Source organism: Strix uralensis, chromosome 4, assembly GCF_047716275.1.
Source record: "Strix uralensis isolate ZFMK-TIS-50842 chromosome 4, bStrUra1, whole genome shotgun sequence".
Lineage (NCBI taxonomy): Eukaryota > Metazoa > Chordata > Aves > Strigiformes > Strigidae > Strix > Strix uralensis.
Window position 1 is genome coordinate 47,594,481 of NC_133975.1, and position 13,738 is coordinate 47,608,218.

General features: G+C 34.8%; 1 protein-coding gene across 8 annotated transcripts in view; it reads right to left on the reverse strand.

Annotated features, from left to right (window-relative positions):
• GRIA2 (glutamate ionotropic receptor AMPA type subunit 2) overlaps nucleotides 1-13,738 on the reverse strand; it is a 92,651-nt gene that overhangs the window by 7,154 nt on the left and 71,759 nt on the right. For 7 of the 8 annotated variants that reach the window (XR_012628733.1, XR_012628732.1, XM_074866605.1 and 4 more), the window contains exon 12: nucleotides 11,417-11,615. Coding sequence is in view for 6 of the 8 variants with exons in the window: in XM_074866605.1 (XP_074722706.1) it covers nucleotides 11,417-11,615 (199 nt within the window). In the remaining 2 variants the exon portion in view is untranslated. Of the gene's footprint in view, nucleotides 1-11,416; nucleotides 11,616-12,400; nucleotides 12,656-13,738 lie in introns of those variants that run through there. The other variant, XM_074866604.1, reaches the window with a different exon arrangement.

Here is a 13,738-nt window from a genome sequence, read left to right on the forward strand (position 1 = left end):
TTAAGAAAGCATAGGTTTATACCATCTTCCACTGTGTAAGCTGAGTAGAAAACCTAAATGTGCTAACATTTCACTTTGTACATTGTCTGATCAAAATATCTGTAGACCTACCAGGATAGCTGACAATCAACCCTAATTAATTTCTTCCTAATTAATTTCTTAAAAAAAGACAACTTAAATCATTATATAAAGTAGACAATAAACTACTGCCAAATTAAATACTATGTTGCATTTAACTTAGCTATTATTACATTTCTACTTTGCTGTAGAAAACCAAGATCATTTGGGTTTGTAGTTACCTTACTTAGTTCTCTGCAAGATAATACTATTATATGTTCAAGTATACCAAATCTGTACTATGATAAAATGTATTAAAAACACTTCTCTACTAGAGACATCTTGTAATATACACTTCAGAATTGCAATTATCCTATAAATATAACATCTATAATCATACAATTTTAAAAATAAATGAATCAAGTAAAATAGCATCAGTAATGTCCTCACTATATCCCAAGGCTTCACTGTTCTTGTAGTACAGTATTATCATTTTCCCAGACTTACCCTTATTTTCCCATCCAGAAATGTAGTCTAGGAAGATTCTGAGGCTCAAATTTCTCTATGGTCTCTGTATGTCTACTAGTATTAAAAGTTCTGTCAGTAGAAAGTTTTCTAACATCTAAATATTTCAACTATTACCAGAATTTACATGTGCATTGATTGGCACAGCCGGATTTTTGAAAGTTCCCTTGCAGATCACTTGTTGCATATTTTGATCTGTTGATCTACACATACTCAGTATACTCATTAATATCAAAAGAGTTAGATATACTCAGCATGACCAGAATAACTAAGAAATATAACTGTGTGCTGAGGACACAGTGGGTTTCTCAGATTCTTGGAACATGCACTGTTCTTGTTCCATCCAAGAAGATCCTAAAAAATATGATCCTAAAAACTAGGGAAATCCTAAAAAAAATGGTATATTTCACCATCTTTGAAAAGCCAGTTCACAAAGTAAACTATCACTCTGTATTGTAAGCTATCAGTAAAAATCCAATACTGCACTTTTGTCTGCCTATAATTTACCTGATAGATAGATATAGGTAAGCACCTCTAACAGATAGCAAATGACATTCGATTCCTGGAAAAGACTCCCACCTGCAGATCCAAGTCAGTCAAACCATTTAATGTCTGAGAGACTTCATCAATTTCACCAAAGCATATAAAGAAAATCTAAATCCTAAGTGCATAGCTTTCTATCACCTGTTCCCTGAGATCTGCGGCTGTTGCTCACTTCCCTGGAAGCAGAGCTACCGGTATATAGCTCTGCAGGGTGCTCAATCTCCTCCTTCCTTAGCCCACTCAGGCTTGGACTCAGGAGTCCCAGCCTCATATGAAGGAGTTTAATCTTCCCTGAATTCTCATTCTCTAAACTTACTAATTAAACTCAGATGCTCCATCCCAGTCCTGCCATACGTCAACATTCATTTGGCAGCATACGCCCAACTTGCTGCATGGGATTTACCACTACAAATTAAGGAAGGGACATCAAGCTTCCGACAGTGTAATAGAAATGATTACAGTGATACTTCATGAATTACCATAGGTTTGCTTTATAAAGGGGGAAACTTAAAGTTGGTTTAGAGCTGTCTTACACGGTTCAGTTCAACCCAAAGCAGACAACATAAATCCAGGTGCCTGTCGCCACAACTTTCATTAGAAGAGAATTGGATCCCATGTAGTAGAAGAGAAGAGGTTATGCTGACACTTAAAACATTATTTCCTTCTTGTACAAACATTCAAATATTAAATAAGCATTTTTTATTCCAGTTAGGTAACTGTCATGAACAGTTGACTTAACTGCGTTTCCTTACTCCATTGTTTCCTGGTTTATTAAAATGACCTTTTACAGGTTTTGATATATATCAAGCAATAGAGGTCTAGCAAAGTCTGTTCTGTTTTTGTCATTCAGCCTCCAAAAAAATGCAGCTTCCCATTTCCCCCTGTCACTTCACAGAAATCTGATCACAACAGGTAAGTGGGAAGAATGAGACAAGTCCCATGACAGACTGAGGGGCTGGTGCTGGACAGATGAACGGGAAAAGGCGCAAAGAATGGATTTCCCAAATGGCCAAGTGTTAAGAAGAAGCCTCCCACTAGAGGGCTCACAGGGTCCTTGCTGTATAAATGAAGGTAGGACTACCTGACCCAGCAACCATGGAAATAAAAACCTGTAATGAAAAACATCACCAGAAAATAGCATTCAGAAATTGCCATGACCACTCAGTACTCTGCAGTCATGAACACTGAAAAACATCATGCTGGAATTCAAAAGCTCAGTCTTGATCTCTACCTAGTCCTTGACCTTCTCTAGACTCATAGAAAATAAGAAGAGCAACAAGCCTCTACCTAGGAGATACTTGTGGCTTCTAAGGTTTTTGTTTGTACTGCTACAGAATATATTTAGTAATATATTCTGTTTTCAGAACTGTTTCATTTTATTTCCTTCATTTTTATGTTTTCACAATCTGTCTTTTATTTAAAAGGTAGAGCTAAAGGACGTAGAAAAGGGCAGTGTTAAGAGACCTTCATCTAGCATTCTTTGCACACACACACTCATAAAGCCAACATTATCTGATAGTTAACAAATGCATGTACATTTATCCTAATTCAAATACATCGTGGGGAAAAAAAAAGTGCTGACATTACATTGTTATTTAAATTTGGCCAGTGCTATAGTTGACCATATATTTTATTCCTACATGAATTTTCTTAATCTCCTTAAACTGCACTTGGAAAAGCATGCAGTCATCAGCAACAGCAGACTAAACCATGAGAAAACAGAATTCTTGTGAATGCAGGATGCCCTGTGTGCAAGCTGGGCTTTCACATCTCTTTCTTACATCCTGTTTCTTTAACGGCACCAAAAACCTAAAATGACAGCAACGCTCCATAAAAACCACCACATGCAATCATGCGAGCCAAACAATGGAACCACTGTAGATTGCTATATTATTTGTCTACAAGAATGCAAGAATATGGAAATAATCTGCACTGCTCTTAATTATTGTGGCTGACTGCTATTGTAAGGTGACACTCCAGTGTATATATGAAATGTTAAAAGCTAATTATAACTTTGGTATTACAATCAACACCGACATGACAATACAAGACCCTAATATTCACAATTAACATTTTTTCTCCCATTATTTACTATTTATATGAAAAATACAATAATTGATACAAAAATGCCCCAGGAACTAACACTTTGGGGTTTTTTTAGCATCATGTCATCACTGGGCATTTTGACTATGAAAATTATTATTATTACAAAGTACATATCCCATTTAAATGTAAAATACTGCCTTCATTAAGAAGCTCATTAGGAAATTAAATTATGCAAAGCTTTATCAAATTAATTAACTGTATTTTGTGGGTCATCAGATAACTTTTCCATTTTGTCATTCAAAGACCTATTATTCTTAAAATTGGGGTGCTGTAATTAGTATGTCATTGACAGAAATAGCTCCTCAGACTATTAACATTCTACTAGACAATGATCTTGTACTACAGGAGCAGAACTTTAATTCTCAAATATGGTTTGTGTAACTATCTTGTTGACCTTCCATAATGAATAAAAGGACAGGAACTGGTATTGTCACCAGTAGCTAGAAAGTGTAACAACAAATGAATCGTGCCAATATACACAGTAAATCAATTATTGATACATCCAAAAAACACAGAAATGAACAAAACTAGTTTTCCAGCCTCTTCAATTAGCTCAAGATTAAGTACTTTAAAACACTTAATATTGTTTATACTGGGTGAATACTTAAGGTGAATGAAAGTTCAAATAGATGGAAGAGCTAAACGTTATAATCTATTGATAATTTTATTCAGTACTGGTAAAAATTAGTTACATGTTCTTAAAATGCAGTTTTATGGCTTTCCGGTTTCCATTACTTAATTCAGCTACTTAAAATACCTTTAATACATTTGGTCTTATTAATAAAAATTGTAAAACATTCTACCTCCAGAATTTATTCCTCAAAGGCCTACTTAAAACAATTTTCTCCAAGAATGTGCAAGACAAGGACCTTATGTTGTCATCATATTCTTCGTGGGATTTAAAGTTAAGTGTTTCAGGAGGCTTGTCTTATGGATGTTAGTGTTAAAGTTTCAAGACATTTAACTGCTGTTAAAATACTTGCTGAAACTTGCTTCTGAGACTTATTAATTTCAGTTTCAACAGAATCAAAATTCCTCCCCATCATTCATCATATTCATAAAATCAAAGTAGACCATTAGATTGAAATCTAATTTCATTAAAAACTCAGATAAATGTCACACAAACTAATTTCCACAATGATGACCTAAATCCATCTGTTCTTTTTGAAGTGGTGGTGCAGTATCTACTACTACAACTTTGCTATATCACTGTAATACAAATGTAGATTTGTAAGTAGGATCTTGATTTGATCAGGGGAAACATGTTAACATAAAAGAAACAGTATGTCATATAAACAACTGAAAAAATGAGCAAACAGCAGATTTTTGAACCTCATGAGTGAAAAAAGAATGGGAGAAAGGAAAGTGTATCTCCTGTGTGGTGGGAAGAAATGCAGAGAACAAAGACAATCTACACATAGGACCATAATCTGAATGTATACTTAGCTTTGCTTTTGATGACATTAACATAAAGGAAGAATAAATAATAGGAATGAGGGTACAGAAATGGAAATGATCAAAACAAGATAGATGCAAACCAAAAAGAATTTATTGCACCCATACTGGGGCAGTGGGACCAAACTAAATCTCCCCCAAAAAAGCACTTTCTCAAGCAATCACAGATCTGTAGTGAACTGCAGACACTATTCCCGGAGTCTAGAATCATAAACATACTGCCTGGACTTAACAAGAATAAAAGCATTCAAAGTGACTACTGCCTTTTTGGTCTGAAGCACTGCATGGCATGCACAGCTTCAGATGACATTTTAGAATGAAAACATTTCAAGACAGAAATGACTAGGACTTGTAGGAAAGGAAACTGGGATATCAAAACACATCAAGCCAGACAATGAGAAATTATTTATTTGTTAGATACGAGAAGTGGAAAATTCTGAGCACTAGAATGATAGAAATGAAATTTAACTTGCCAGTTCAAAAGCATGGTCCAGCACTTTGGGACCAGTAAGAAAATCTGCAGTAAAGTTGAAGAACTTAAGATGATAAATACAGAAGAAAAGAAACACAAATCTATCACTATGATCAAAATGATTACCAGAAAAGAGTGTGATACAATTGGGAGAAAGTTATTTCCAGAAAAGACAGAGAAATAATGCCTTTGTACAAAGCATTGCTGAGATCTCAGATGGCATACCATGTACACCTCTGTTCATCCACATTAGGAACAATTAATTCAAACTATGACACAGACACACAGAAGAGCTATGAGACGATTTGCTTGCTTGGAAATCAAGAATAAATATAGCTTTGTTGATAGAGATGAAAGTTCAGAAAAAAGCTCATACATGCTCTGTATTAATGCATCAGGAAAATAAACACTGAGAAGGAAATATCTACATAATAATTAATGTATTGTAACAATTGAGGATAAGCTAGCTATAAATATATTTAGGCTGGAAAATAAAAGAATGTTTCTAACCGTAAGAAGTGTGGTATTATGGAATGATCTGCCCCTAGAAGTAGTGAAAACAGAACATATACTCATTTATACTTATTTTAGAGTATATCACTTCATAAAATAAATTACACTACACTGGAGAATCCTCAAACTATACTGCTGCAAATTCATTTTTGCCCAGCACTATATTACCTACTACACAACATACTCTGATTAAAACATCTAAGAAAACTTAATGAAAACTTGAAAGAGAGGATCAGGGAGTAGTATGTTTCTTTTATCAGACACAATTTTTCCTTACAAACAGGGAAGAAAAATTCTATTAGAAAAGAACAAATTTTATTTCTAATAAAAATTATGCAAATACTAATTTGAAATTAAGCTTTCTGAGTAATATACGGAACAAGGTTTCTGAAGCACCACTGAGCTGTCTGCAAAAGACATTAGGATTTTGGGTAATGTGGAGGGAGAAAAGAATGAAACCTGGAAAAATACAGAAAGAGATGCTTTGATGAAATAAAAGGAAGTATTGATTACTGCATTGTTTCTTTTAAAATTATTTTCACAATGGTCTAAATCAATTCTCTTGTGTGTCTTGATGCAAGGACCTCAAAAAACAAGAAAATAACTGAAAAATAAGACCACAAAAAAGTATAACCATATCTTCACTAATGTGCTATTGGATGCAAAAGGCAGTCTTTCCATTATCTGTGTTCAGTATTTCAGCTATGTACCTTTTTTTTCTGACACACTTAAAATGCCAACCCATACTCTCTAAGCATATCTCCTTCAGAGATTTATGAAATGCTAGTTCTATAACCCCTGCTTCTTAAGGTACCAAGTAGAATCCATGGTAAAAGTTACATGTTTCATAACAGAGTCTTTTGTCTCCTTCACGTTTCAAAGGTTTCTGTGGAGCTAGTCAAAATTTAACTTTGGAAACATGTTCTATAACTCTTCTACATCTCAGACTTCTAAAATTGAGGCTGATGTATGATTCATAATTTTTTACCTCAATTCCATTTAAAAAAATCAGTGTTTGTTCTTCTCACAGGTTTTAGAGATTTCCTGTGGGTTTTTCTTTTTAGAATCTTGATGAGCATAAGGACAGATTGAGGTTGGTAGACTGCTGCATCCTTTTCTCTTTTTGCATAACCTCTTGTAATACAATTGTCAATTTAAATACCTTTCAAAGTTAAAAATTTCAAAGTACTCATAAATCTAGAGGAACTGAACGGTGTTGAAGAGCCTCAGAAAAGACAATACTACTAATCTTCAGGCCAAATATTCTTTCCCACCCAACAGACAACATTTTTGCAGGAAAAATGTCTCAAGGGGTCTTGTCAGCTCCTCTTATGTTTGTTGCTGGCTTTTCACTACAGAAGAGGACTTCTTCATAAACCAGCAATGATTATCATCCTTCTGGTATTTTTCCCATGCTCAACTTTTCATTCTGGAGCTCCTGCCTCCTAAGCAGGAATAAGCAACTCTTGCAGTCTTTTCAGTGAAAGCTAAAGAATACTTTGTTATGAAGCAGTTCCGCTTGCTTTTAATTTTGCAGAGGATCTACTCTTAAAGGCCACCAAAAGAGGTAGAATGAAACAGATTGGTCTGTCCATGTCATGCTATTTGTTAAAAAAAATAGGTACATATAAAAAGATTTTAAATAAAAACTAATGCAGAGAGACTGTAAATTATTGCTCTGCACATCATTTCTTCTTTTTGAGATGCCTTCTTACCTTATACATGGGAGTAGTTACAACTCATCTTTTAAGGTTAGCATGACTGATTTCATTTGTCTGTCAGGTTTGTACATATTTTTGATGAATAACGCTAGACATACAGCAAAAACATGATTGAATTTTAAAAGCAATTAGCTTTTTTTCTCGTATCAATTCGATATTAATTTTCAATATGCCTTCAAGCAAGTGGATAGCATGGAAATATTCCAGTGAACATTAAGCTTGCATACCTACACAGTTGTACTTTGTTTCTTTCTTCCAGTGTCATAGCCCATGAAAGTAAGCAAGGCAACTCAGGAGTTAACAAATACAGACAGTGTTTTAAAATTAATTTCAGCAGTGTTAGGTGAGCAGCAGTCTGTCTTTTTGGGTTAGTGCCATTTCTTTCCCTTCAAAGTTCAACTATGTGTCCTGGGCTAATGCATACATTAACTGCATTTACAGCAGCTGCTGAGAAATCACTGAAGGTAAAAATACTGTGTGACTGTGGATGGTGTCAATAGTACATACCAGAGTGATGAAATTCCACTGCCCCACCATTTACCACTTCATCAAGTAGTATATGCAATGTGACAATTATAGAGATGATGCACCTGTAAAAGATCAACTGAAATGACTCCCTGAATCTTCCAATCTGTGCTTGCAGTCCTATGCACATTCTCACTACTACAGTCCACTACTGATCTGAGAAAAACGATGTACTTCTGGAAAACCACAGCCACACACATTTTCTTTGATGCTCTGCCCATTACTTCAGGTTGTAAACCCAAGAGAAAATGCATCAGCAATGCACTATATATCTTTGTTTAGGCTTTCAGTTGCACTAACGCTAAAAGCACTATCCCTAAGACAGAGGCACCATTAGTATCAGAAGTGGTAAGTATCCCACCAACTCTGAAGACCTAGTTCATACTCGCAGTTCTGCTAGTAGCAACTCTGAGATCTCCTGAGGAGACTACTACACAGTCTGGTATTTACAAATATATAATCAAGAGACCAGACAGTTCTGCCATTAAAGAAAACTTGTGTACCTATAACATTATTACTAAGAAGTAACAGTTTTCTACTGATGTTTACTGCTCAGCAAAGCTCTGTCATTACCTTTTTTTTTTTTTTTCTTTTTAAAATACTGTTAAATTAATTATTTCTGCACTGATATTTTCTATGCAGGATGTACCAAGCTTCTACTACTCATCTTAAAAGCAGCACTAGGAACACTAGAGTACAATGCCTTTTCATCCCTTCTCCTCAGTTATGTTTCTTGATTCAGTGCCAACTGATTCTCTACTCGCTGTTGGCAAGAATATCTCCTACTAGTCTGTACTACTTTTAAAGCTAGGGAGTATGTACATAAAGTAGGGCAAAGTGCCAAGGCTGTTAGCTCCAAGTCAAGCGATATGGACTAGCTTGTATGCCTACTCCCATACTGTCCAAGAGTGTGTGGTGAGCCACTATCTTTCCTTCACCTGGGTTTTTCTAACCTATATAGGGATTACTCCATTCACAATGGTAGCCACTGGAGCCAGCCACAGCCATTGCAGACATGAATTAGCATGTACCTACCGTAAGTGGCTGAAAGACTAGAATCCTAAAACTAAACAGAGAACAAGCTAATGTGACATCCCTGAATGACCCAAGCTAATATAACACCTCAACGAATTCATATTATTTAAGCAGTCGTAGGAGCTGGACAAAGACTTGAACCCACCAGGACATCAAGTAACATCACATACAGGTATTCAGCTATTCAGGATAGGATTTTTCAGCTAACTTTCACCATCTAGTTTATTGTCGAGAATTCCCTTTTGGAAAAGGCTGAGAAACATCTCTTTTTTCACTTGTGTAAAGAATTATCAGAAAACATGTTTTAGTAGAAAAGAAAATTTAGTTTACTGTTCTCATCCCCAATATACAACAATCCCTAATTTTGTGTTGTTCCAGGAATTAGGGCTCTACTAGTGAAGATTTAGGTCCAATATACTTTTCAACAATAGAAAACAAGCTTGCAAATAATGCCACTTCTTGAAGAGAAAACAGACTAACTGTGAAAAAAACCCCAAATGTTTCTTTTAATTCATGACAGTGACAGAGAAAAAGCCAGTCCATTTTAGCTTGCTGCTAGAAAAATACTCAAGTTGTTTCCAGCTGTTCAAAGAATCTGAGTCCTAATTTCAGGTCACATAAAAACCACACATCCACTCCAATGCAGTCGCAATACAGAAATACTTTGGGTGAAATTTTAGTCTACTTAGTTCTAGAGACTGCTTTCACATTGCCTACAGCAGGGGGAGTTTCATTCTTGAAACCTGAGTTTCAGGTGTCCTAGAAAGAAATTCTGACAGCTGTTATTTCTTGAAAAATATCTGGGCATGTTAAAGTGATTTTTAGCAAATAGTAGACAGAGCCATCAGGCTAAGAAGTTGCATTACACATAATGCACCAACTTGTTTGTGATAGCAATTGCGCAGAAGAAATTTCCAGAGATCATTATAGAGTTGTTTGTGCAGAGCCAAAGCTAACTTAACAAAAGGGGAAGAATATGCCCTCACAAAGCCTCCACCCGATTTTTACAAAAATAAGTTACTAATGCTCAGGTAATCACCAGAAAACACTAATTGTGTAAAAGTGCAATTGGAAAGATGTATATAAGTGCTAGGAGCACAAAAACTACATGTTGATGCATGCAAATATAAATGTTTTTTGTTTTAAAAGAAAGCTTAAAATCTCTAGAGACAAACTATTCAAAAGAACTGACCTATTGATAGTTCACATTCAATCCCTGGTATAGCCATGATCTAAAAGGTTTATACAAAACTGGAAACACATGCTTGTATGCTTCTAAATGCTTCTAAACACTCTTAGCACAAACCCAATCTCATTTTTACTAGCTTACACACCTGATGTTAGTTTTGGTTTAGCCAACAGGAATGCAACCAGCAGCAGGTCTTATTACTGGACCTATCATCAAAATCAGAAAATAATGCTTTTCTATAGTTGAAAAAAATATGGTTCCTATTTAGTACGTTACCAGTTAAGTATGCATTACAGGATCCAGTGAAAACCATAATCTAGCAGTTACTGCTCTAACTATACAGTACAGAAAAAAATATTTGTAAGAACTTGTTTCATTTCACTTTCAAGGCAGGCTATGTTTGAAATGTAAATGTAATATTTATAACTATTTTAAAATACATTTTGTTCAAACCTAACACCATCATCATCCATTGAAAAACATGACAACAACAGGTTTTTTGTATTTGTAGCACTTCAAATCGACTTCCATCTTACAGGGAGACACAAAGAGCACACAGACAAGGCAAAAGAGTCATGGTGGTTTTCCCAGCAGCCTTAGCGGCTCACTCATTTGCATGGATTTCACCATGTTAGCTGGTGTCTCAAGGGCAGCCTGAGACACACATTGGAAGTCTCATGCATTTTTAAAACTGGAATTCACAGAGGTAGGAGGTGACTACTGACAGGCTTGCGAGGCATTACTGTAACGCAAATACAAATAGTAACTGTTTTCAAGAGCAGGCACGGATTTACTACAGCAGTCAACAGGGTTGTATCCCATTCCCCATCTGCAAGCTTGAAAAATCATATGAAATACTTATTAAAACATGACTGTGTACCTTTCCATGTCCCTATTCACTGCATGACTACCTAAAATATAGCACAGCTATTAAATAGCCTTGTTTATAATCGTTAGCTCCTGTCTTAAAGCTTCGATCGAACAACATCATCTCCCTTGTCTGAACATATCTTGTTTTTAAATTTACAGTGGAGTATTTTTTAGGTAATTCCTTGAAGCCACTTTTCCTTTGCATATTTATAACATGACCCTTATATTTATATATAGATAATAAAATGTAATGATAACAAATAACAAAAACACTTAAACTTGCGAGTTAGGCTGCACATATCACATTTTTATAGCAACCTTTTAATAAAGCCTAGGGAAAACACATTTACATGAGTGAAGACCTATTTCAAACAAAACAGAAATCTAAAAAGTAGAAATTCTTACCCTAAAAAACTCTTTAGTGGAGCCAGAATCTAATGTCCCATAAGCAATTTCTGTTTGCTTGGAAAGATCCTCTGCACTTTCAATGGGAGACACCATCCTCTCAACCGTCAGGAAGGCAGCTAAGTTAGCCGTGTAGGATGAGATTATGATGAGGGTAAAGAACCACCACACACCTCCAACAATGCGCCCAGACAGGGATCTAATAACAAGTATGAAATGGATTTATAAAGTGAAATGACAGTCCTAAAAAGGAACACATGTTATCAGTTTTATGCAAATGATGCATTATACTACAGGGAAGCATTTCAGGCTATCTCGCAGCACAGCTCTGTACACTAATCAGATGGGAAATCAAGGCATACTCCACTACATCTCCCGGACTTTGATGAAATCAGGACTCCAGAGTTTAGGGAGAATTTAGTGATCCAGTTCTTCAAAGTTCTGAAACACCCTGAAAGGAAACTGCTCCCATCATAATGTACTACATTTGACACATAAGCTTGTCATTTCCTCTGAAGTGAATTTGTCTGACATTATGAAGAGGATCAAACAAAATCAGTGAAACAGTGCTTTCAGATAAACCACTATTCACTTAATTTTTAAGTGCCTTTAGTTTCCTTATTTTCCTAAGACAGACAAAGGCTGAATTCCACAAAACAATGGCTTATGCTGCTGTGGATAATCTATACTGAGAAACAAATAGCATTATTTGCAATAAAAACTGGCCCAGGGAATATCCATAAACTAAAAAGTGCACACAACTTTTAAAAGATACAAGCATTTAACAGACTGAGGACTGGACATGAAACAATCAGTAATAATACAGAAAAATGGTGAAGAAAGTATATTTTAAAATAATAATAAACTGATGTTTTTAACTGCAGCAGGTGGGCTCTTATGGATCTTTGTTTTGCATCTCCTGCTCAAGAAGAGAGAAGAAAAGAGAACTCAAGAAAATATATAAAACAGTATAGAGCACACAACTAGAGAAATTCAATGATTTTTAATACTAGAAAACTAACAGAAGAGAAATACTGATATTGTCAAACTTGACATTATTCTAATGATCCTTTAAACTTTGAAATTACTTACTACTTTGTTTCCAAACAAGACATTATAGGAAGGAGTACATAATCTTTGGAGATGTGCTTAATTATTTGGCAGAAATGTGCATGTAGTTGAAAGTCTAGTACTAAGGCGTTGCAGTAGCTTAGGTATGTCTTGATGTGTCTCCTCTATCTATTAAGTAAACAAATTACAAATCACTCACCCAGTCTACTGTATTGTGAATGAGACGTCAAACTAATTCTGGCAAAATATTTATATAGATATATAGGTAGATATAACTATATATATATATATACACATTTAAACATGATAGTTATATAAAGCTGATTTATTAAACTGGAAACAAAAACAAATAGAACCAATTCTGGACAAATTATTTTTATGAATTGCTATTGTATAAAATCTCTGTGATAATTCAGACATTAAAAGACTTATGCCATGTCACGTCAGACTCACTAATTCACTCTGTAACACGAAAATCAAGTCAAATAAGGTCCAGAATATGTTATTGAAAAGGACCATAGAAAAAAAAATTATTTCAAGCTCCTTCTAAATTGAGATGTATTCTGCAAATGTGCTTTGTCAACTTTGAAAAAATATCACATACTTATTTTGACATGAAGGTAATCTATGTATAAAATAATTCTACAATTAAAAGATTGAATTATATGATAAATATACATTTGCAAGGCAAAATCTCTGACAATGTGTATTTAATAACTACTGACTTTATGGCACTTTATATTGTATTGATGACACCTACTATAAATTATAATAATCTTCAAAAGCCCATGATCTGTCAGCAAAGTTGCCACCAACTTTGTAAAAAAAGAATAAGCCAATCCAGACATTATGCTCCCACATAACATTTTGTAAATGTAAAATTTTTTTGGGTGTCATTTGTATTCAAAATTTTCCCATAAGGTCTGACCCAGTTAAATAAATAATTTCTTTTTTTATGTACATTTCGAAAAGTTTCTGAAGATTGATAATTACATGCTAGTATGAACCCACACTTTACAAATACCTAATTCATCAGATCATTAAATACTAAAATAATTTCTGTGCACAGTTACATCAATTTGTGCACCACATTTTATACTTACAAAGGCATTATATGGCAGCACCAAGAGTACACTCACATCTCAAAAAAGATGAGGAAAACTTTGCTATTAGTTATCATTATCATATAATACATTATGCTACTCTATTCTACTCTACCCCATTCTGCTCTACTGTTTCTGTGCTACCCAT